Source organism: Ostrea edulis, chromosome 3 (assembly GCF_947568905.1).
Source record: "Ostrea edulis chromosome 3, xbOstEdul1.1, whole genome shotgun sequence".
Lineage (NCBI taxonomy): Eukaryota > Metazoa > Mollusca > Bivalvia > Ostreida > Ostreidae > Ostrea > Ostrea edulis.
The window spans coordinates 25,749,655-25,776,704 of NC_079166.1; the positions used below are offsets into that span (position 1 = coordinate 25,749,655).

General features: G+C 34.3%; 1 protein-coding gene and 1 long non-coding RNA gene across 2 annotated transcripts in view; both read left to right on the forward strand.

Annotated features, from left to right (window-relative positions):
* Positions 1 to 27,050, forward strand: part of LOC130053300 (uncharacterized) — a 56,900-nt gene that overhangs the window by 19,668 nt on the left and 10,182 nt on the right. The window contains exons 6-11 of the mRNA XM_056160290.1: positions 17,036 to 17,115; positions 18,382 to 18,423; positions 18,568 to 18,615; positions 18,962 to 18,994; positions 21,904 to 21,942; positions 22,153 to 22,197. Of these exons, the coding sequence (XP_056016265.1) occupies positions 17,036 to 17,115; positions 18,382 to 18,423; positions 18,568 to 18,615; positions 18,962 to 18,994; positions 21,904 to 21,942; positions 22,153 to 22,197 (287 nt within the window). The remainder of the gene's footprint in view (positions 1 to 17,035; positions 17,116 to 18,381; positions 18,424 to 18,567; positions 18,616 to 18,961; positions 18,995 to 21,903; positions 21,943 to 22,152; positions 22,198 to 27,050) is intronic.
* LOC130053303 (uncharacterized) lies at positions 1,682 to 8,450 on the forward strand. The gene is made up of 2 exons (XR_008801845.1): positions 1,682 to 2,256; positions 6,924 to 8,450. It is a non-coding gene; the product is annotated as an uncharacterized LOC130053303 (long non-coding RNA).

Consider the following 27,050-nt stretch of genomic DNA (forward strand, 5'->3'; position numbering starts at 1 on the left):
AATCAATTCATTTACGTATTTGGATGTGTGCTATTTTTTTTACTTATAACAAACTCCGCATCAAGATAGTAAAGCTCAAAACCGGACATTGAGACATCTGACATTCCGGTCCGGTGTAAAAAATGATGCATCGGACCTGAGGCACTGCACATCGGTCAGGTCCGACGGTCCGATGTCTTTCGCATAGACTGATTAATCTCGCAGATACATCAGCAGCTCATGTTCAACTCTGTTTTGTATACACCACGTACAAAACATTTTTTAAATGTTATCCAAGGCCTACCCTCGCAGTGTTCGAAATTGGTTTAAAACTTGGTATAGACCACAGGTCTATGCCAAAATAAGATGACTTAGACCTCATCGAATTGGCATAGACCACAACATTGAAAAAATAATAACACAAATTTAAAACATTTTCATTTACTTCTAATATACTTAGAAAGTGTATTTTCTTTCCATTTCTGTAATATCATCCTTTCCTCATAATGTTTATCAGACGTCGACTGACCATGCAAGGCCCTCTTGGATAACTTTATTGCTTTAAATCTAGAAAATTGGCATAGACAATTTGGTCTATCTCAATTACAGTTGGCATAGACCAGTGCCATTTGACATATACTCGGTCTATGGTTAATTTTGAACACTGCCCTCGGTCCAATGGGGCATGAATTTTCGGTTTTTTTTCTCCTCGTACGACAGTTTTTTTTGGGTTTTTTTATCGGATGGTTGTGATTGTGAAATACGCTTGGGTGGTTTTTAATTTTCCGGACGAGCCCCCTCCCTATACTTCAGAAAAGGCAGCATGGTTGATAATTTTTCTATGCGAAATTTGACTACTAAGTCATGACATTTAGTCTGAGTCAATCTCACGCTTTATTTGTAATATATACAGAACATATAAGAAAACATTTACAGGCCCATCGGACTCCAGGGTTTAATATTTTAAGATGCCCGATCCCGATTTTACTGGCCTCGGGCATCAGGCCACTGGTTAATGTCGAAGACTGTGTTACCACTGAGCTACCATGACCAATTTTTATACGCCCGTCCTAAGACGGGACGTATTATGGTATGGCGTGTCTGTCCGTCCGTCTGTTAGCTTTTTCGTGTCCGACCCGTAACTTAAATACTACAAGGCCTAGAATCATCAAACTTTGTCTGTAGATACATCTTGGGTAGAAGGTGTGTTGCACATTAAAACCAGGTCACTGTGACTTTTCATTAAGAAGATATGGCCATATATGGCAAAAACTTGTCCGTCTGTTAGCTTTTTCGTGTCCGACTCGTAACTGAAATACTACAAGGCCTAGAATCATCAAACTTTGTCTGTAGATACATCTTGGGTAGAAGGTGTGTCGCACATTAAAACCAGGTCACTGTGACTTTTCATTAAGAAGATATGGCCATATATGGCAAAAACTTGTCCGGCTCATAACTTGAAAACTATTAGACCTAGAATCACCAAAATTGGTCAACTAATGCATCTTAGGTAGAAGGTGTGTCGCATCCTACTTTAAGGTCACTGTGACATTTAATTAAGGTGATATAAAAAAAAATGTTTTAATGGGTACTATCTATACTGTTAACAATATGTGACGGGCGTATCATGTGCCATGGCGGTGCAATTTATTTAACAAAAGGACGCACTTATTAAAAATTCAGAGTTATCATAAGTGAAAAATATAGGAGATGTGTAACAAGATTGTATATTTGAAGATTTTAATTTTAATTAATTTTTATAAGTATTGATTTCAGATACATGTATGACATTGCATGCTTGGTGGGGGGAGGGGGGGGGGGGGGGGCTACAGTTAGATAATATTCTGGTCAGCACATTCGATAAACTACATGGAATTCATTAAATCACTTCTTTTTCTTTCAGTGGTCTTCAACTTTTAATCTCCAAGAAGGAAATGTAATTAAAAGATGAATAAAGTATCCCTAAGAATATCAGAAGAAAGGCTATGTGTTGAGAAAAACAGCCCTTCCTCAGTACTTCAGAACTAGATGATAGCCCTTAATTGTTACTTTATGCTGAATATGACACAGTATAGAAGATCTGACCATGAAGAAGTAACACCATTGATACACTTGCCAACTGCCAAAATTACTTTCTGATAGTATGACGAGATTAGAAGATATCATGGTGTAGTCATGACACAAACTGCAAATCAAAGAATTAATTGTCTTCCCCAGAGGATGAACAGAGCACGATGGCTTCACATGGATAACATTTCCTTTCGAGTTTTGAAATTAGTAAGTATACAAAATATTTTAGGCCACATAGGGCCAAAAAAAAAATTTTTGTTTTTGGTCGCCTCTGATTTTTAAAAAAAGGGTTGGTAGGTAGGTTTATTTTATTTTTTTTTAAATATTTTTTTTTATAAAAATAAATAAGTGCCTTCGAATCAATGAAAATTTTATAGTTAAAGTTGTAATATAATGTGTTTAACAGATAAAAAATGGGTTCAGAGCACAATGTTTAATTGACAAAATACACAGTATGTGATGGAGTTTTAATATTACAATTATAGATGTCTTGGCATTTCGGGTAATAGTTCGTATATCGATGAATTGAAATCGGAAAATTGAAAAAAATTAATAGGGTCGGTGGATATATTTAGGGTCGGGCAGGCGACCTGAAACAAACACATGTTTTATTTTGGCCTAGTCATAAAATTATTTTTTAGATTTTCATCTTTGTTTGGAAATAAAAATGGGCAGGTGGTTGGAGTTTATTTTTATGCCCCCCTTTGAAAAAGAGGGGGCATATTGTTTTGCACCTGTTGGTCGGTCTGTCGGTCGGTCTGTAGACCATGTGTTGTCCGCTCAATATCTTGAGAACCATTCACTTGATGATAATGATATTTCATATGTGGGTTAGCAGGGTTTGACATTTACTTTCTTGAGCACTAGACCAGTCGGGCTACTTCAAATAATATTTACTAGACCTGACCTTACATCCACTAGCCCTGACCAACTTTCCAGAGAAAAGAAACCCTGATGGTTTCTCCATATTTAAGTACTTAATTCAATGACAAACGTTAAGTTTAAACTAAAACGTACTTAATTGTCTCAAAAACATCTTTAGTCTCGTCATTCAATTTGGTGCTTTTATTTTCAAACTTCCCAATCTACTCCTTTTTTTTTCTCGGAACATCCTTCCTTGAGGACGAGAAGTCGAGACATTCCCGCACATGTGTCAACAACGAAAAATGGCTATTAACGATTTAATTTATTCATTTGATACAGGCAACGAAATTAAGGGGAAATACTCGCTAAATGCGAGTTAAAAATTGAATTTGCGAGTAAAAAATCACAAGTGATCGCAACTTTTTGCGAGTGAAAAAACCCCAATCTTTTTCCCGGATTTTCTCGGTTTATTGGCTGTACTTTGAAGTTTACAATAATCTTGTCTTGTGCATAGAAACTCTTTACAGAATGATATACAAGTATTGAAAAAGTAAACGTGGATCGAATAAATAACTAAGGCCAAGGTCATCTCAGTTGATGGCCTACTTCATACACACTTCGGATGTCTCAGAGACGTCTGATTTAAATAGCAAGCATATTGATCTCGTCCGTGTCTATATAAAACAACACATGACAGTGTGTCACCATTTCACGCGGTGTCCTTCTGTACTCTATAGTCAAACACTTCGAGTTCGTGGGGTTTTCTTTTCAACTAGAATTTTTTTAGATGAAATTTCCAAAAGTTTTGAACATATAGTTTAAATTGGCGGAAACAGTCTTCAAGATTTCAATCCACATGATGCTGTTAATAGGTGGTAGATCTCTGGACAGCGAGTACGCCGCACAAGTGTACCATATGACCCGCACCATGTATGTTGTCTGATAATTCATTGAATTTTAAATGAAAGAATTCGCAATCTTATTTTTATTATTGCACTTTAAAGGAGATTTTAAAAGATTTTCCCAAAATTTTGATAAAGAGACATGCTTGTTTTCTTAAATTCATGTAAAACAGTAATCGATTGAAAAATGCTAGTAAAAGCTCAATTTTGCTAGTTGGAAAATAATCCACTAGCTAAAATTTGCTAGTGGTGAAAAAAGTTAATTTCGATCCCTGTGATAGACACTTTCTTATATTCAATTAAAATAAACTGGGTTTTTTTTCAAATGAAAATAAATTCAGTTTATATATATTTATCCGAAATATAACTTTACACCCATTAACAAAGAGTAAATGTCGTAAAACATCACTTCCGACAGCGACTATGTATTCGAACTAAAAATAGAGATTTTGTCATCACACGGTTCAAAATTGCTCGCAAACTCTTTACAGTTATTTTTTAAAGTTAAAAATAAGATATCTTATGGTTTAAAATAAAGTTTCTTGTTTATTTTTTCAACATGACCAGTCGGACTAGTAAATCGACATTTTACCCGACCGGACCTATCATTTAGTAGACTCGGTCGGTTGGACGTGCCTTAGTGTCAAACCCTGGTTAGTTATGAGTAGAAGAGGATCCTTATTGTTTTTCAGGTCAAAAGGTCAAAGGTCAAGGGTCAATCTACTCTGGACATAGGAATATAATGTCCGCTCAATATCTTGAGAACCCTTTGCTTGAAAGACATCAAACTTGGCACACTGGTACATCCTAAGGAGTAGATGACCCCTATTGATTTTAAGGTCATATGGTCAAAGGTCAAGGGTCAAACTGGGCATGGGAATATACTGTCCATTCAATATCTTGAGAACCCTTTGCTTGACAGACATCAAACTTGGTACACTAGTACGTCTTCAGGAGAAGATGACCCCTATTGATTTTGAGGTCACATGGTCAAAGGTCAAGGGTCAACTGGACATAGGAATATACTGTCCGTTCAATATATTGAGAACCCTTTTCTTGACAGACATCAAACTTAGTACACTGATATGTCTTCAGGAGAAGATGACCCCTATTGATTTTGAGGTCACACGGTCAAAGGTCACACTGGACATAGGAATATATTGTCCGTTCAATATCTTGAGAACCCTTTGCTTGACAGACATCAAACTTGTTACACTAGTACGTCTTCAGGAGAAGATGACCCCTATTGATTTTGAGGTCACATGGTCAAAGATCAAGGGTAAACTGGACATAGGAATATAATGTCTGCTCAGTATCTTGAGAACCCTCTTCTTGACAGACATCAAACTTGGTACACTGATACGTCTTCAGGAGAAGATGACCCCTATTGATTTTGAGGTCACATGGTCAAAGGTCAAGGGTCACACTGGACATAGGAATATATTGTCCGTTTAATATCTTGAGAACCCTTTGCCTGACAGACATCAAACTTGTTACACTGGTACATCTTCAGGAGAAGATGATCCCTATTGATTTTGAGGTCACATGTTTAAAGATCAAGGGTCAACCTGGACATTGGAATATACTGTCTGCTCAATATCTTCAGAACCCTTTGCTTGACAGACATCAAACTTTAAATAGTACACTGGTGTATATTCAGGAGAAGATGACCCCTATTGATTTTGAGGTCACATGGTCAAAGGTCAAGGGTCAAACTGGACATAGTAATATACTGTCCACTCAATATCTTGATAACCCTTTTACTTGACAGACATCAAATTTAGTACACTGGTACATCTTCAGGAGAGGATGACCCATATTGATTTTGAGGTCAAAAGTCAAAAGTTGACTTGGACATAGTAATATATTATCTCCTATATTTTAAGAATTATTTGTTTGATTGACACGTACCAAACTTGGTACACTGGTACAGCATAAGGAGTAGATGACCCCTATTGAATTTTAGGTCACATGGTCAATTCACTCTTGACATAGGAAGATATTGTCTGCTCAATATTTTGAATTGATGATAATACTATCAATTAAATGAGGTGTGTGTATAACCCTTTTCAATTTTGCACCATGGGGGGCATATGTGTTTTACAAAGATCTCTTGTTTTTTTTTTCAGAATATATATTTCACGTTCATTATTCTCACATGTTGCTGTAGAGTGTAGATTACATCATATTTTTTACATTGTTTTCTTTGGACAGAAAATTTCCATACAGCAATATTATAATTGTTGTTGAGTGATTTTGAAGTACATTTTCATGTAACACTGAAGTTGAACATTCTTTTTCCCTGTTGTCCGTCTGTCTGTAAACTTTCACATTTCTGACTTCTTCTCAAGAACCACTGGGCCAATTTCAACCTAACTTGACAAAAAGCATCCTTGGTGAAGGGCTTTCAAGTTTGTTCAAATAAAGGGCCACACCCCCTTTCAAAGGGAAGATCTAATTACAAAATTGCAAAAATAGGGTGGGGTCATTTAAAAATCTTCTTCTAAAGAACCACTGGGCCAGATGATGTGAAAGTTACATGAAAGCTTCCGGACAAGTGTAGATTGAAGTTTGTTCAAATCATGACCCCCTGGGGTAGAATAGGGCCACACTAGGTGATCAAAGTTTTACATGTACAAATATATAGGGAAAATCTTCACAAGAAGTAGGAAAATAACAAGGCCAGTAAAATACAAATTTACGTAAAGGCTTCCTGAAATAGTGCAGATTCAAGTTTGTCATAATCATGCCTCCCAGGGAAGGTTGGCCGAGGCCACAATAGGAGATCAAAGTTTTACATTCAAATAAGTATAGAGAATTTTCAAGAACCATTAGGCCAGAGCAGTTTACATTTACATGAAAGCTTCCTGACATACAGCTCTGTAGTGCAGATTCAAGTTTGTAAAAATAAAATTTCCAAAAGGTGTCGCTGTGTTTGGTGTAATTTTTGTTCGTTCTGCACAAACTAGCTCATTCAGCTTGACACAGCCTATCATTTGATAAACACTTACTTTGTAGAAATAGAAATTATGATTTTTATCTATTTATACATTTATTGCTATTTCTATGAAGACCTTTTACTAATCACTTCTCTAAATATTTTTGCAGATTTGTCAGAATGTTATGCATCGTTATCAACAGAAAAGAACTTCATAGGTAGACCAAAGCTGACATGGGATGAGATCCTAGAACAAGACCTAGAGTTTACAGGATTGGATAGGATCAATCCACTGGGTCGCCAAGTGTGGAAGTACAAACTTCAACCTCGACAGGACAGCCAGGCCTCACCCTTGCAAAAAGATTAATTTGGCCTGGATAGTCAAAATGAGTGATGATGATTGATATCAAGGTCTGACACTGGAAGCTCAGTAAGGGTAGATGCTGGCAATGGAGCTGTTTAGCAACAAAACAAACAAGTTTAACATTAAACATGTTTGTATACTTTTTTGGCTCACCTGAGCCAAAGGCTCAAGTGAGCTTTTCTGATCACCTTTGCCTGTCGTCTGTCTGTTTATAAACTTTTCACATTTTCATTTTCTTCTCCAGAGTGAACCACTGGGCCAGTTTCAATCAAACTTGGTATGCATCATCAATAGATAAAGGGTATTCAAGTTTGTTCATATAAAGGGTCATGCACCCTTCAAAAAGGAAATAATCATGGAAATGCAAAAATAGGGTGGGGTCATTTAAAAAACCTTTTCAAGAACCACTGGACCAGGAAAGTTGAATTCACACGAAAGGTTCCTGTTTTGTGCAAATCATGGTCTCTGGGGGTAGGGTGGGGTCACAATAGAGAATCAAAGTTTTACATTCATATATAGTGCATATTCAAGTTTGTAAAAAGCTCACAGGGGTAGGGTGGGGGTCACAATAGGGGATTTAAGTTTTACATGTGAAATATATACAAGGAAAATCTTTTAAAATCTTCTCCTCAAAAACTAGATGCAGAACCGTAGCTCTTTGAAAAGAGAGCTTCAGATGAACCCCTTATAAAAAAAAACTTCAATTTATGGCAGAGAAAAAAAGTGCATGTTTAAGTCCCTCTATCACTGCATTCCTGCATCTCTGTCTCATGAATTTAATATTAAATAATTCCCAACATATTTTCCCACTATACTTGTTTCCAAACATACTTTCAAATATTTTCTAAACCCACATATAACCCCAAAACAGCTTCAAGTGATTTCAATTTCTTTGTTGATGTAGCCATGTTAAGTAGCCAGTCAATTTGAACCCCAGTTCATTTCCATACTCATACTCATTTTGAAACATAATGTCTGTGTGAACTAATATCCTCACAAATATTTTTAGTGAAATATTTTGGATGAAATCATCCCAGTTGGGTTAAATACTTATTATTCAAATACTGTAGGTTTGAATATTGAACTAATCTCACAGCTTTCTTAAGTTTGGTCCCCATCCCCACCAGTCTGTTTTTACGCTTAACTATTGAAATGGAGTGTAAGGGATCAGACTAGGCTTTTATAGCATTATCAATTTTCAAAAGCTTTAGAAAAATTATACAATTTTAGGTCACTTGAGTAAACTCAGATGACATATTGCTATTGATCTGCATCTGTTGTAGTCCGTCGACATTAACAATTGAACATTTTTAACTAAATTCTATAACTGAAAGATGAAGATACCGCACAGCAATCAATCTACGATTCAAATAACGAAATTCTTTTCAAATTTAGTATGAAGCACACAAATTTACATTAAACCTTCTTGACATAGTGCATATTCAAGTTTGTTAAAATCATTTCCCCGGGAGTTATGGTGTGGTAACAATAGGGGGTCAAAGTTTTATATGCTAGCTGATATAAAGGAAAATTCTTTAAAGATATCTCTTGAACTATTTAAGCTAGGGCTTTCATATCTTGTATATACAATTTTTATGGCAAAACAAATCTGACCTATTCAGTATGTCCTGAACTACATTGTGTTTAAGGTAGATCTTTCATATATATTATATATTATGAATTTCTTATGATAAAACCTTTCATCTTGTTGAGGAGCCTCTCACCTCTGGTTGGCGCGGGTTTGAATCCTGCTCGCACCGGTAATTGAGAAAGTTTCCCAGTTTACTCTCGGAAGGTCGGTGGTCTCTTCCCAGGTACATTGTATCTGGGTTCTCTCTTCCACCAATAAAAACTGGGCACCACCAGATAACTGAAAAATTGTTGAGTGTGGCGGAAAACAGTTAAAACAATCAATCATATTATGTTATTTGACCTTGTGACCCTGAACTTTATCCTGTTTGACATACTTTTAAGAAAGTATAACATATTAAGTATATCCAGGACTATTTTAGATAGGGATTTTATGTTTTGTATATTGATTACTTATGGCAAGGTCTTTCATATCATACCAAGACCTACGACTTTTTACCTTGGTCTTATCCAGAACAGCAATATCATGCTAGTCATATCTTTGTCTTATATGATTTCATTTTAGTAATGTTGTGTTCTTTAGAGCTAGGTTTGGGTCACATTATTCATGAGAATAAAGATTGATAAAATAGCATTTAAGAATCAAAATAGCAGGGCCAAGATGACTCAGGTGAGCGATGTGGCCCATGGGCCTCTTGTTGATTTTGATATTTCTACCTATATCATTTGTATGAGAAATGGAACTCCTTTTTTTCTTTTACAAATACATGTATTATCATATGGATCCATCTTTGTTGATTATTTAATCAAAGGACATATTCAATTCATTCAATGTATTAAATGTAAATTTATGGATATGTCTGTGGTTGAATTACTTATGTATGTATGTATACATTTTTCTCGCACATGCAATTACATATATGATGTATATATATTTACTAATTGTACATGTAATATCCCCTGTTATATAATAAAATATATGACTGAGAATAAAAGACCTGCTGTTTTCATTGCTACCATGAAACATTAAAAGATTAGAATAATTCAAATATCTTAATGAATTCTATAATATATGAATTTGATATTTGTATATGATTGCCTCACTGGTGTTCAATGTGAACTTTGGTTTAATGTTTCAGTTTGCTCGATCTTTATATCAAATTAAAATTTAAGACAAATAAGGAATTATTTCCGAAATTGGTTAATATGGTAAATTGTAGTAAAATAATCAAGAGTTTATTCATATGAGATAGCTAAATTTCACATGAATAACCAGTGACTGATTCTTGATTGTCAACATTTTCACCGAACAGTTCAGAAATTACCATGGTACATGTACATACTATTAGGGGATCATAAAATTCCTTAAAGAGTGACAAATTTTTAAACATCACCTTTTCAAGGAGAAAAATCCTCTTACGTATATGAATACTATGAAGAGATTAAAAGAGAGGTGGCTAGATCACTTGTATGGTGAGATTCATTTGTGGCAAGAACTGGTATGATGTCTTGAGTCAGAAAGCACTGGAATCCACTAGGAATAGTTTTAGATCTATGGAGCACCAAAATAACAAACTCAGATATTTGAAGATATCTTTAATTATTTGAAGATATTATTAATTCATTTCATGCACGCAACATTGCAATCAAAGATCTCTTCAAATAATTAATGATATCTTCATTTGAATTGAATTATTGATATCATTATTTATTCCGCTGAATTGATGCACACAATAATTTAATTGTTGCTCTCCTCAAATGAATTATAATTTAATGATACCAACAATAGAATTAATGCATGCTACAATTCAATTGAAGAGAGCAATAATTCATTAATGCTAACATCACTTAATGTGCGCAATAAATGGATTATTGCTCTCTTCTATTGAATTAATGATATCATTAATTAAATTGATGCGTGCAATAATTATGTTAGTGAGAGTAATTATCTAATTGAGATATAATCCTTAATTAATTCGACATATCCACAACTGAATGAATGATTTCTTTAATTGAATTGTTGCTCTCTTTTTAAAAACAAAACAACGATGTGCGCATTAATTACTTATGAAATAGCCCTGTATATATAATTAAAAAGATCTATTGAATTAAAAGAGATAATCAAGTCATTCATACAGAGCTCTAAATTAATTTTTGCAAGCAATATTTCCACCACATGGATATTATTGGACTTCAATTATTTGAGCTTATGTAAAACATTAAGATTTTAAAAATCATCCTGGTGAATTTGTATTACAAAAGTCATGAGAGGACACGTCCAGTTTTTGAACAAAAACAGAAAGTAATATATTCCCTTGAATTTGGTCATCCCTGTCCTCAGTGTGTTTCAGACGTGTTTAGTGGGAGGGGGGGGGGTCCAACACGTTTAGCGGATATTTAGTTGTTGGCATGTGGCGGGAGCGAAACCAGGATTTATCCAAGGGGAGGACGTAATGAGTGCCTAAAGCACGGAATCTCTAAACAAAAATATCCAAGATGAAGGAAAATCGTGATTTTTGGGGGTTTTCTATTACAATTTTGTCCTCATATTTCAAAGTGAGATGATAGTCAAAATTGACATAATTTCCATGTACATATCATAAACATGTAGATATTTTTGTAACAGTATATGAAGGAATCTGGAGCAAATCCTGATTCTGAAGTTATATAAACTGGTGTTATACACCGGATTTTCAAACAATTTATGGTTTTTGCAACGTTTGATTAAAGTTTTCTGTAAGGCCACATCTATGTAGTTACATTTACACAGAATGTTCATGAAAATGTTACCTTTTGGAGTGGAATTAAGATATCGCGTAACATTTTTTTTTACAAAGATATCTAATTTTTGTCTATATCAAAAGTCAACAAAAAACTTAAAAGTAATACAAAAAATGTATATAATTATTAATACTTGTTTTAGATCTTTTAGGCACTGCATTATACAGAATTTTGATTTTATTTATCATACTTTTTGGTTGAATTACTACCGAGTCTGGCCCGTACAGCATGTATTGACAAACGAGGGAGTCTATAATCATAGAAGTATATATATATATATATATATATATATATATATATATATATATATATATATATCAGGGAAGTCGTTGTGGCCGAGTGGACTTACGCACTGGTTTGACAATCTTGCTTGGCGGTGGGTGCCGTACGTCGCTGGTTCGACCTCGGGCTGGGGCGAAAATTTTCAGTACCTAGTTGTGATTATTTAGTGCTTTATATATATATTTTATATATATATATATATATATATATATATATATATATATATATATATATATAATGATAATTATTATAAGTTATTATTACAATTAAAGTTATCATTATGGACTCTACTACCCATCCCCCGACCGGTCGCGGTAGCTCAATGGTAGAGAGTTCGCTTCGTAACCGGGAGGTCGTGAGTTCAAGCACCGTTCATCCGCAAACCCAATTTTAAGACGTTGAAATTGGTAGTGATTGCTCCTTCGCCAAACGCTCGACATTTAGAAGTGAGAATCACGGATCTTTTAGATGTGACCTTATAAACGTAGACCCCTGGTCGTACATGTAGTAGGTGTTCGCACGATATTTCAAAGAACCCTCACTGCTACGACCTTGAACCCTATGGATACATTGGATAGGTACTCCGCTTAAAGCTGGTTACGTCTCAATATGAATAAAATATTCTCGACGGGACGTAAATTATATAAGCAATCAATCATCCAATCAATACTACCCCCCCCCTTTTTGTTGTTGATTTTCTTAAGGCGATAATTTCAACGAAATGTGTGGATTCCCTGTCTATCCCATCCCAATTTCCATTTATGTAATCGTTTCACACTTTTTTGTAAGTTTTAGAGATTGGCCTTATGTATTTAGCGTAGTGAGAATGATTGTTTGGATGTTTCAAAGTGTTTGATTGCCTGTGTGTATCAGAGTGTTTAACTGGCCGCGTGTTTCAGAGTGTTCAATTGCCTGTGTGTAAAGGAAAGTGTTCAATTGCCTGTGTGTAAAAGAAAGTGTTCAATCCCCTGTGTGTAAAGGAAAGTGTTCAATTGCCTGTGTGTAAAGGAAAGTGTTCAATTGACCGTGTGTAAAGGAAAGTGTTCAATTGCCTGTGTGTAAAGGAAAGTGTTCAATTGACCGTGTGTAAAGAAAAGTGTTCAATTGCCTGTGTGTAAAGGAAAGTGTTCAATTGACAGTGTGTAAAGGAAAGTGTTCACTTGATAAGCAAAAATTCAAGGAGTGAATAAAACTATATTTCACAAATTTCGACCGCAGCAATGTCTTCTATGTTGTTTTTAGTACCAAATAGTAAATTTTCGTACTAAAATACCAATAACTGTAGAAGTGTTCAGTTGCAGGTGGGGAGTTAAGGTGTTCATTTGACACGCGTTACACGTATGGGTGTGTGTGTGTGTGTGTGTGTGTGTGTGTAGGTAGGTAGGACCTTAATGTAGGTAGGACCTTAAGAGAATATTGAGCATGAAAACATTTTTTCTGGCCGTTTGAAAAGCGTGCTTAATTATTAACGAGAGAAAGAGACAGAGATACGCTTGTGTGTGTACATATGCAATGTGAATGTGTTATTTAAATATGTTAAATTGTCGGCCCTGTACGAGTGTAAGTCTGATATCGTACCTAATTTAAAGACGAATGTGATATCATTACATTCATACCGAGAAGCCATAAACAGCTGATAAACTGTCTCGTGTATGTCTCTTTAAAAAAGAATGGTATGCAATACTGAGCATATCGGACTGATCAGAGGGGTTTTAATTTTAGATACACACCAGTAATCTTTGCCAGGAGACCGTTTATCAAGTTCAGTTTTTCCCTAGGTAAGTAATTATTGAGAACATTGTATTTTGCTCCCATATTCTCTGCTAAATCGATATATATTGCGACGTACGGCATAACAAAACTTCCCTTTTAGGGAAGTCGTTGTGGCCGAGTGGACTTACGCACTGGTTTGACAATCTTGCTAGGCGGTGGGTGCCGTACGTCGCTGGTTCGACCCCGGATTGGGGCGAAAATTTTCAGTACCTAGTTGTGATTATTTAGTGCTTTATATATTAATTAATTGATTATCACATGTATCGTTTAGATCCTAGGGGTAAACGTAAGGTTGGGTGTTATAATTGTTTGTTTGTGCTTTATATTAAATATTCTATACAATTGCATCGAGAGATCCACTCTCCTTATAAAATATCTTAAACACTGAATGACACAGCGACTGTGTGAGGTTGGATCAGTGTGTATAAGTAGCGCTTTAGGAGCATAACAAAACTTCCTTTTTAGGGAAGTCGTTGTGGCCGATTGGACTTACGCACTGGTTTGACAATCTTGCTAGGCGGTGGGTGCCGTACGTCGCTGGTTCGACCCCGGGCTGGGGCGAAAATGTTCAGTACCTAATTGTGATTATTTAGTGCTTTATATATTAATTAATTGATTATCACATGTATCGTTTAGATCCTAGGGGTAAACGTAAGGTTGGGTGTTATAATTGTTTGTTTGTGCTTTATATATATATATATATATATAGATAGATAGATAGATAGATAGATAGATAGATAGATAGATCTTACCATTGTTGAGATATAGATCAATGTACTACAAAACAAATAAAGGAGAATGTTTACTTTACGTCTATGTTTAACTTAGGATGATTGATTTGACGTTGGGAGTCTACATGAGATATGCAGAATATCGGAAAGTTAGTTGTACTTATTCTACTGTCAGTCTGTATACAGGTATGTATCTCAGTAAAGGGGATTTATGAATGATATCTATGGATATTTTCATATATATTCAAATGAGCCGGAATGATATATGAGCTACGGGTCAGATATCAAGGCTTACATAAACAGCAATTCAAGACATCGCCGGTAATTACACATAATGTGAATAAAAGAGTGATGTTAAAACATATCGTTCCAGTATACTTTTTTGAGAACACGATGTATATCTCATGATTTCATGAGATTCTCTGTCCTCATTACTTACGCATAGATGTAATATCCTGATAGTATTTGCCTATTTAAATACCAGGTAGTCCGGATTCTGAGCTCCCATATACATTGGTACATGATGGTTGCTTTGGTTTTTGTTCTCAGTTACAGTGCTATCTTTTATTTAGTTTACAATAAGTAAAACATAAATAATTACGTTACCTGTGTTCTTAAACGCAAGCAGTTTTAATTCAAGTTTATTCGGATTACGATTAGTCTTGAAAGCAATCGCACAATCACGCACCATACATAAGATCAACAACCGTCATTGGATGGTGTAGTTTCACGAGATTGGTCCTGCAATTAGTCGAAAATTGCTGTCAGATCCATACCATTATCTATAGGAAATAAAGATTATATTTCTTATATAAATACTATTTTGATCCAGAGTACTTTACGACAAAAAGTTCACAATTTTTGTGTACATAACTTTTTTTCAAAATTTAAATATGTACATTCCACTGCATCTAATACATGCGATGTAGTGTAGAAGGTATGTATTCATATTGGCATGAATGACAGAAAAGGGACAACCAAACTATATAATCCGAAACTCGTCTTCTTTTCAATTTTTTGTAATATATCACTATTTCTGCCTTACGTTAATTGGTCACCAATGTTTGATATGCAAATGTCCTCACAGTCAATAAGCGTAACATCACGAAATCATCAATGTTGTAAAATCAACTAATGTCATCCCCGTCAGCTAATATAATCTGATTATATAACCCGTGCGAGTCGTACAGTTAATGTAATCCTGATTACATTAACAGTGTCGAATGTACTTGCTAATGTAATACTTTTTGAAATTGGATTACACATTAGCTGTTTGCCCCAATGTAATCGGATTCTATTAGCTGGCGTGGATTACATTAGTCAGTGCTACATAGGGTTATACAAATGACACCATATGAGTAAAAGACAAATTCATTAGAATTTTATGACAGTCATTTGCTGTTTTAGTCATATAAATACACAAAGTTTGGATGATGGACAGTGAACATGTATGTATTTTGAAAATAGTGACTTCGAATTCCTCTGTATCACGTTATATCATTTCGAGGAATGTTTCCATATATAGTTTGACAAATCTTCTATATCAACAATGTAATAATAATGATTTCCGATTAAAATTGATTTAGGAGACCAGGTGTTTTGGTCGTTCTTGTCGATGGTCAAACAGAACAATTCAGTACGTTAGTGACTGTCCAATAACGAAAGAGGATGTGGACATGGCTGCCAATATCAAGGGTTGTGAAGCCCTGGCGAGAAAGCAGAACTGTACCGATCCTTCACGTTTCAAATACCATTGTGTTATCAATGACCAAGGAAATTCTCTTGTAGAGGTTTGCGCTCCAGTGTACTATATTCATGGTAAGTCTAGCGTAGGTCGTGGAGACACGCTATTCAATCTCAAATATGTTAAGCATTTGTTTTCTGTCAAAAAACAAATAAGTAGTACTATGATAATTTTTGTAGGCTTCTGCACGGAATTTAATGTTCAGGGCTTAGTGATCCAACCGCATTTCGGAATACCATGCAGTAATATCACGCCATGTGCAGATCGCTACCTATCAACATCTGCATATCTGTGTAAGTCTACGATGAAGTCCATTCTGTATGTTTTCTTATTCGTCAAAAGTCCATCAGGATAATTATAAAGCAATAGGAAGTGGATATTGAATTTAACGTATTTTAAGACACAACAGTATGTTCCGTATAATTGAGGGAGGGGAAAATACTTATGAAGGGATATGGGGAGGGAATATGGAGAAAAAGAATGGAAATAAAAGAGAGAGAAAGATAGAAAAACAGAGAGAGAAAGAGAGAAGATAAAGGATAGAGAGAGATGGTGTGGGAGGAATAAAAGAGGAATGTAGCAGGAGATGAGAAAGGTTGAACCCATCACAATTCACGTATTTAAGTGTAAGAACATGCGATTTAATGTGGAAATGTAAAAAAAGGTTATGTTTACTAAAATGAGTAATGATTAAGAATTGATAAGCATATTATTCAATCCCATAAGATCCTAAATGCTTTGATGTGATCAAGAAGCGAACTACTTTGTCACTGAGGAATGAGGCAACGACATCTCTTTATAACGTTACAACAGATGAAACTGAAGACCTCATATTGTACGTATTCTCAGCCAGTACATGTCTTGTAGGCAAATTTTTTTTGCAAAATGAGTTAACGCTTCACATTCACTTTATAGTCACATACCAACATTGTATCTTATATAAATGTAATAGTTCTTTGAAAGTTTTGCTTTATATTGTTACATATTTTATCATTGTGGTGTACATTGTACTTACAGGTACTTGCTGAAACCCATTGTCATTGTTCTGTTAGTTGCAATCTCAGTGTTGTTTGGATGGCTGTATCGAAGGAAACCAGGTATCTACAGAAGATTGTTTTAGTAGTTTGTTTTTTGTCATGTTTTATTTCATTTTGTGTTTCACATAAAACCATTCATATACAATCTATTGAACTGGTGCTTAACAGCTAGATTAGGTAATGTTTAGTATTCTGTAATTAACTTCGCAAATTATAAAGAAATACAACACGAAAATAATATTGGACGTAAATGAAAAAAAATGCAGTATGACAAACAAATATTAATAATATCCTTTATCTAAACAGGATTGCATAATTAGTTATACAAACTAGTTTATATTGTGGTCCTCTCTCTCTCTCTCTCTCTCTCTCTCTCTCTCTCTCTCGCTCTCTCTCTCTAGATATATATATATATATATATATATATATATATATATATATGGAGTCGTATGATGTAAAATCCTACACTGAATGAGGTACTCTGATTATTAAACTGATTATTGTTGCTTTCTTCTGTAATTTGAAAAAAAACAACCTACCAATATTTGCCTAGTTCTTTGCATCATACCATTTTGTACAAGAATAATCAAAATTCCGATTGTAACATCTTTTTTCCCTTTGAGACGATCCCTTTCCATTTGACATATTGCTATATTTCATGTAGGAAAGAATGAAACCATATAAAGTATTATCACAAATACTAAAATCAATCAATACATCTTGTGTCAAATGCTTTGTTTTAATAAATAAGAAGTACATCTGTAAGTGTCTTTTTATTGATGTTCTCAAGTCATTTGTCAATAATATTATTTAAAGCAGTTTAGTCTGAAACTTGATTGATACTCTGTTAAAGCTTATTTGCATTCAAATACCCGTAAAAAGTAAAAAGTATTAAAAACAAATATGATTCTCTTATTAGGAGTGTAATTTGGAACCCCTGAGTATTATAGGAGTAAGAATCTATCGCAACTGTTCTATTTCATATAATTCTTCAGTGAGTAATTTTGCTTAACTCCATGGTAATTGGACTTTTTTTGAGTGCTGATTAGAAATGCATACATTGACAAACAGTGAAATGAGAAAGATTTGGCATTGGTGTATGATTTCTGAAACATACTGTAGAATTGAATAGTGTGTGGAATTCCTCAGTGAACTAAATCACAAAATATAAAAAGTCATTACAAAAACAAATTTCTGTATTAAGAGGTTACTACATTTGATTTACATCGATTATGTATCTGACCAGAAAATAACAAATAAGAGTTTAGATCAAGACTAAATTCTGATGAATACACCGCGCCAACATAATATCACTTTTATTTCCAGCACGGAAATTACAAACAAATGTGACCCAACATGGTAGCACTGGTATGTATTATGAAGCTAATATTTTGTAATTTGTATATTCTGTGTGATACAAAAATACATATACCGATGTGTTACTGATGGTCAAGAAACTATCTTTAAATTCCAACTTATTGTACACAACTTATTTCATCCACTTTTGAATAGCTAAAGAATCCACAAACCTACTACAAGAAAAGGTGAAGAATAACAAAGGTATATATATATATAAATGATTGTTTTTTATGGAATGTGTCATTCTGATTTTCAATATTTATTTACAACTGTGCCGAATCAACTTCTAATATAAATATATATATATAATAACTTTTATTTGTAAAGCATCCATAATCCGTAATGAAAAAGGTGAAAATAACGAAGAATGAATTCTCATAAATCCTATATAGAATACAAAGAGAGTAGGACAAACACTTAAACATGAAACTCAGATGCTTAGAAGGAGTAATTACCCCCTGTTGAGATATTGTATCTCGAAAAACTACATATTAATCCAATATCCATAACATTATATCATAATCAATAATTCTTTTTTCTTTCTCAGAAAAAAACCTAGAAGTTGAAATTCATCACGAAAGTAAGTATTTCAACCTTATTTAAAATGAATGTTTTCTACGATTCAATGCACTGCTGTTTTTTTCCCATTACATGTGCAAGCTTTTATGACCTTCATATTGCTCTCTGGATTGGAACTACATACACATGTAATTCAGATAAACACAACAAACAAAGAGAAACAGTCGTTTCTCGCTGGTTAATATGTTTTCAATCATTGATGTCATTCAGTTGTCAGTTTTTTCTTTTCAATTGATTTATTATATATATCACTTGATGTATTGTGTTTGCAGTATAATCAATATACGAAACATCACGTATATATCTAGATCTAACAATTATTTACATTAGGTAAAATGTGTCATTCTTTAATTTAAATGATTTTGTTATAAGGAATACATTTTTACAATACAGCGCGAGTTATCTTCTCTTCAATACAAGAAGCGCACAGAAAGTCATGGCGTCATCATAATAAATACATATGTAGATAGAAAATTAAGAATATTAGATTGTAAATGAAAGGTGAAGATAACGAACAGTGATCAATCTCATAACTCTTATGAACAATACAAAATAGAGTGTTGTTCAAACACGGGCCTTTGTGTATACCAGAGGTGGGAAAGGGTGCCGAGGAGGGGTAAGCAGACCATGTCGACCGGTCACACCCGCCAATAAGTGCAACTTCTGGAGTATTTTTAAGAATTAAGGTCGATCGATCATCGTGTGATGTCATAGGATTTTGCAAAAATCTCTATTATATTAAACTTTGGGCATGATAGAAATATATCTTTCAGAAGAATTTTATTCACTGAATAAAATAAAATAATTGGTAAACTATTGACTTATTGGGTGCAAAAGTCCATATTTCCCATGAATAATTAATTATCGATCATTTAAAAATTCTAAAAAAATGTTGTCATGGGCAATAACTCCTATGCTGGTGGTTCCTCTACTGTTCGTCTATCATAGGATACAATGTTTTCCCTAATATCCACAATTAATGTATACATGTTAATAAATAAGCAGTTTTCATAAATTGCTGACATTAAAAATTATCAATTTTACAAGATTTTGTCTATTTTTATTATTCTGTTTTACTAAAATCTATGATTTTCTGATCTTGACGTATACTTATGTTTTTGTATGGCTGGCATCTTTAAAAAGGTGGCAACATACACATTTTCTTTGGTTATTAATTAAATTAAACTATATTGAGTGGAAATTGATACAGTTTATCCATAAGTCACATGAGGGTGGAACTACTTGAAGTGTAATGACTGAAAAATGTACGACTCTGTAATACTTTTAGTCGCAAATTATTTTCATACACGTATCCCTTCTGTGATTGTTTTTTCGAAGGCAATGTAGGATCATGATCTTTTATTTGTTTGTTTGCAGTACATCCCTTCAAGAATTGTTCACTCCATATACAGTTGGTGACGTCTTGATATGAGGAAAAAATTGATGACGGCATGTAAATCAAACAGATCAAATACGATAATAACACCACCTTCTCCAACCCTAACATTTGACGGAATTTACATTTTAAAAATTGTTCTTCAGAAAGTGAAGAAGCCAAACTTTGTTTATATCATAGGTATAAAACAAACTGTTAAAACTCAGCATGATAAACGATTTGGTACGGGAAGCTTTACTATATACTGCTTGTTAATATTATTTATGTGAAGCTTAGGGACGCAACCAGATGCAAGAATGCAGTTCATCTTTTTTTTTTGTCCCCGGGATCGAAAATTGGTTGACAATTAGTTTTCTGCCTGTCCGTCCGTCTGTCTGTTTGCCCGTCTGTCTGTTTGTCTGGCTAAAAAGTTTAACCTTGGTCATATCTTTTACACAGTAAGAGTTAGACCTTTCAGATTTGCTTTGTGTATTCCTTTTGGCAAGCCCTTTCCATTGGTTTCAAAATATTTTGACTTGGTGATCTTTACATTGAAATTTCTGATATAAGCGATATTTTTTAAATCGTAAGACGCTGCTTTCATATTTAGCATGTGTATTTCTCGTGAGATCTTTCCATTGGTACCAAATTTGTTGACCTTGTGACCCTGACCTATTTTGAAAATTATCCCACCTCTGGTGTGTCCAGGAGTCCGTGTTTGCCTAACTATCTATTTTGTATTGTTTATAGGAGTTATGAGATTGATCACCATTCGTTAACTTAATCTTTCACTTTACTAAAATGTTGTTATTCGGGGGCATCAGTGTTTCACAAACACATCTTGTTTGTTTCTGTAAAATTTAAATTGATACATAAATGTACACGACATTATGTGATTCATTTTAACGTCTGAATATGAATAGATTCCCACGCTTGAGCGATCTATCAATTTTAATTTAATGAAGCAATTTTACTTAAATGAATGAAAACATATTCCATGATGATAAATTGCAGAATAACTCATGCCATCACAAAAATGCAGCTTTAAAATAATGTGGCAATTTGACAATGTCCATTTAAGAAATTTCAATTTTGAAAATACATAACGGTATGAATTACAACACTTTACGTAAGCATACTTCAAGAACCGCGTTAGCGTTTCATTAACGTATCCTGGCGTGAAGCGTTTATAATTTACTTTCATTTCTGTCAGAATATTCGAAGCCGTTAAAATAGTCTTGCTATATTTACCAAGATTCATACGCATATCGTTAACATTCATGAGGAAATGTCAATCATTTCTATTGGTAAAGATATCAAAGGTGAAAAAATGTGAATATTAAAATTATTAAGAATGACTTGGGGATGAGTAATACATGGGATTCAAAAATAGTGCCAATAATAGTGGACTTCATGAAGTCAATCGTAGATAAAAATTTAAAAACATATATTTTGCATAAAGTAACCACTAATTTATCTTCAAACTCAATGGCTGTCTATTTTATTGTTATAACTTCTCCATTTAAATATTTCAGGGAGAATTTCTGAAAAATCCCTAACAGATAAGAGCGTTGGTAAGTTTTTACATCAGTTTTTATAAGTACATCACTAATACGACTGAATTGCGTATTGAAATAATTTTAGAATACTTTTCGTCTTCTTGTATGAACGAAAACACATACTACACGTTTTCACTCACCTTTTTTCACTCACCTTGAAACATTGTCTCTCTCTATATTCTATATGTTCAACTAGTGGTACAAAACGTACTCTACTTGTTGCAGCTGTTGCACCAGGCCAGTTACTAAAACAGATGATTCAAGGGACAGGTAAAGTTTTATCACACATATTATATATATATATTTAGTTTGTAAAAAAGAATTCAGTATTTCATACAGTAAATACATCCAATAATAAAAGTCAAGAAACACAAAACTCGAATAACATTTCACTGTTAGCGCTTTCTGCTTTAATGCCTCTTCAGACAGTTATAAAATGAAATAATATTGCTAAGTAACGTCAACAAATCACGACGTAAGTAATTGTCCTTTGTGACTTCATAATAAATTACACTGGTAGCGGTATAATACACACAATATTTTTCCATTGTGTGCACATCTTTACTCCTGTGAAAAAGGATACAGACAAAATGGTCTTGACTTTTTTCTATATCCCATCAATTATTTGCGAAAACAAATCAAATACAAAATAGATACTGACACCACACATGGCGTGAAGATGTTCTTACTACTACTTTTCCTTTGCGAATGTTTGTCACCCTCCGAAGAATGTTAGGAACGCCTAGATTTCAGAAATTTCAAAAAAATGTAGGGAGTTTCTTATAAAGAATCTTTCTGAGGAATTGGTAGAACAAATTGAACATTCATTTTCAGGAGATATAGAAAAGGCTGCCAATGCATTGAATGTAATGATCGTTGGACAAAATGAAAGTGTTTATAGATGCAAACATCAAATCTTTTGTGATGCAGTTGGTTTTTACTTCTGCACAAAATGGCCTGAAGCAGTTTTTAAACATTTTCCCATTGATGCTCTCGCGAAACATGAATTTGTTAACCCTACACCAGACATTTGTGATAGTTTTCTTTCCCGGGTTTTTGATGAGGTTAACAATAGAAATGTTTCGAAAGCTTTAGCTTGTGTCGCATTGAAAAAAAGATACATTTGCACAGCGTTTCTGTGATATTCTACAATCAAAAGAAGATGTAAAACTATTCTTCGTTGCAACAGATGCTGTCTCGAGTTATTCTCTTCCACCAGTATTTTGGATTAGCAAATACAAACACATGAGGTTGTCAATATTACTTGATGAATTAATCAAGGAAAAAGGGATTCCAGTGGAACATAATTTTTACTTAGCTCGATTTGGGGAATGTTGTACAAATGACGAAAATTTTCTCAAAAAAAAAAAAAACCCTGACAAAAATGCATTTTCCTCCACGACCGCACTCCAAGAAGTGAGTTTACAATACACTGGTGGAAATGAAATTTCAATATTGCATTTGGTAATAATGTCAGAGAGATATGATCATAATGCATTCATGATTACTCAAAAACTACTTGATGATTTCAAATTCATGAAGTCTCGTAAAAAAATTGACATGGATCCCAGCGGGCAAACAGTAGTCAACTGTGCTACTAGCAAAGAGCGATACAGTAGAATATTGTGTATATTAGCGCTATATGAAAGTGGAAAAGATCCCCAGCACAAACCTGGCTCATCAGATTGTTGTCCAATTCACAAGGCACTAGAGGTTGTGATGGAACGCTCTTACAGTATACATTTAGAGCTGGAAATGTTAATCCGCCTGTGTCTTTTCATGATTTATGGAGGATATTTGAACAGAAAAAACACACGAAGGTCAAACACCCAGAGATATGTGCAGAAACACAGATTGGAAGAATATCCATGCCTTACTTAGTTTGAAGAGTTCAAGTCAAGTCAAAATGTCAACGCTTATTGAAAAATTGATGATAGAAACTAATGTGCCGAATGGAAATACATTAGATGCCACAATAACTGTACCTAATCCGGGGAATCATTTATCAAAACCATTGCTGAAAGTGATAACACAATATGTGCATCATTTCGCCCAGCGAGAACTACCAGTCTAATTAATGTTACATGATATTACTATCAGTGTATTCATATAGAATTTCCAGAGGTGAAATCTCATATTTCGTTATACACCTCGTGACCAAGAGAACAGACAGAATCGAGTATGGATACTTGTTTCTAATGAGAGGACACCCTGCAACATTGGAAGGAGACATGAATGGAACAAATAAATTGATTCGCAAATTAAGGAGACGTTCGTTAGATTTGAAAATGTTTTAGGATAGAATTGTGATTGTGTATTTAATTCGTTAATTGATACGCTCTAGATCTTACACTTTTTGTTGAGTTACACTATTATGTATGTAAATGTAACCAAGGCAATAAACATTAAAGATGCTTGATCACCGAAGTCTTACATGATCATTATAAAACCTAAAAATCAATATGTACATTTGCTTCGGCCTTCAATTTCACATGTAGACGAAAAGGTGAAGATAACAAACAGTAGTCAATCTCATAACTCTTATAAGGAATACAAAATTAAGAGTTGGGTTAACACGGACCCTTGGACACACCAGTGATGGGATCAGGCGCCTAGAATCAGTAAGCGTCCCCTGCCGATTGGTCAAATTCGCCGTGAGCCCTGCATGAAAGGTGAAGAAAACGAACAATGATCAGGTAAACGGAAGAAATCCGTTGTCAAAATAAGTGTATAAAGTACAGCCTATCAATTTGAATGAAAAACGTTCGACAACATTTAAACCAATGGCAGGTTGATTAATCACTGTTCGTTATCTTAACCTCTTTACGGCGGATGTGAACGGTCGAAAGGGGATGCTTGCGCCTTGTGGGTGTTTGGTCCCGCCTCTGGTATACCAAGGGGTCCGTATTTGTCTAGCTCTTGATTATATATTTTTATTATAGGAGTTATGAGATTCACAGATTGATCACCGTTCGTTGATTTCACCTTTTTACCCAACTTGTAGACTGATTTGTATTAACAGAAAACGTTACCCTTAGAGATTAAATGATCAATACAGTTCATTGTAATGTACATTTGTGTATGCATCTTGTATGATATATCTTTTGAAATTGGAAGATATATCTCTGTTCCTATCAATTGATGAGTATAGCAACGGAGGTGGTATGGTTGAGAAATACAAAGATGTATGTGTGGTTATAAAAGTAAGAATGCCGGCGGTCGAATTCGGTCCACGTACCTCTATCTTACTGGTCTGCGTATCGGATCATCGCGTTACCGAAGAATTGACCAGTATTGTGAAAATTGCAAGTTAAAGGTCATTTGTGAAACATGTATTTTAGGAATGACTTTAATTTTGGGGCAAGTTATACGAGTATAACCTGGTTTGGGTCAAACCAGGTTATACTCGTATAACTTGCCCCAGAATTAAAGTCATGCCTTATAATTTAATGCAGGAAACCAAGATACTAACCTTCGTTTATCAAAATGTACATAAACTCGGAAAAACACAAGTCAACTGAGCCGCGCAATGATTCACTTTGCAACAACGACGAAGCGTCTACATGTAGCTGTAAAGGTCGCCATCTAAACTCGTTGTCAATTTATCTTAGTTCAACAGAGCATAGCCTATTTATTAAATTATTGTATCGAAGGTGTCTGTCATGATAGAAAATATATGTAGACTATGCATGCAATGCGTATTTCGCTGCTCTTTAGATATCGACTTTGATGTCGCTCATCTCCGACAGATTGAGAAAATACGGTAAATTGCATTGTTTACGCTTAGATCTACCCAAAGTAAGTCTTCAAATATCAGAAAATGCAATAATTTGCGGCTTTTCATTCTGTGAAAATTTCTATTACATGAAAACTTACCCCTGCATGTAACGTTGTCACTAATAGTAAATCTAACACAACAAAATATGTAAGCAAGTGACAAACCACAATCCACATGTCAATGTGACTGACGTCATGTGGTAAAATGTGACGTATGACATTTTTGTTTGCTTTGTTGAAAGGCGGATCAGCAATGAAACACCCCTTTCCCCAGAGAGAAATGTATTTGAAAATGAACAGGACAATGCTTACTTGGCAAATCATTAATTCGAATATAATATCTTTGTTTTAATTTATTTTAGAATTATTCGATCATCATACAGAGAAAAATGATTGACAACAGTGATTAGTGTACAAGTAAATGCTAATTGAGAACGAGAAAACAGTATGTGTATCAAACCGAAGTATCTTAGTGTACACGTTGACTTTCTATTCCATAGAAGGTTGAAAGCAGTGCTGCGATGTAAATTCAGAGAGAAAAAATAATTCCGGCTTTTGGTTGTCAAGGGGGTGTCTTCCCATACCAAAACAGGTTATACAAAATAACCTGCGTTCCTCAATTGAAATTTGACCAATCAGAGACAAAGATACAATGATAATTAAATTATTTTTTGTTTAACGATATCAACATGTGTAAAATGCAATCACTACACAAGCCAAATTATGTCTATGAGTTCATACTACAACCTTGTTTTAAGTACCTGTATATGAGCATATAAATTTGAATAAGGAGAGGAATACGTAAATGCGATAGATGAGGATGAAATGAATGCTAATTAAAGGACACTTATCTATTTACCCGGCAATGATAATGTTTCCGCTTTAAGAATAAAATCATATGAGTAATTTTGCAATGTCCCTGTTTGCAGAGGGATGTATTTTAATATATTTCCATTTGCCAATGTGTTTTTTTGCATGACAACACTTTCGATATTGACATTCAAGTTTTAATATTTACGTTCACTGAACCTGTTCTCTTATATTTCTTTTAAATGGCATTGCCTTCATCGTGCTATAAATATATTTGTTGCAAACTAGTTCGATCCGGTTTTCTAGTACCACCTGTCTGCAGAATTATTACCAAATATGGAGTGTCATCAAGGTCAAATGGTAAATTGACCGTTCCATTTAACGAGTCAAATGGATCAATAATATGATATTTTAGATCTTAATTCTAGTTTATAATTTTCATTTAGGGTTTGTGGTAAAACTAGAAATTTGACAATTTTTTATCTATGTCAGCACGCGCAATGGTGCGTTTTTCTCGTTGATATTGTTTGACGTCA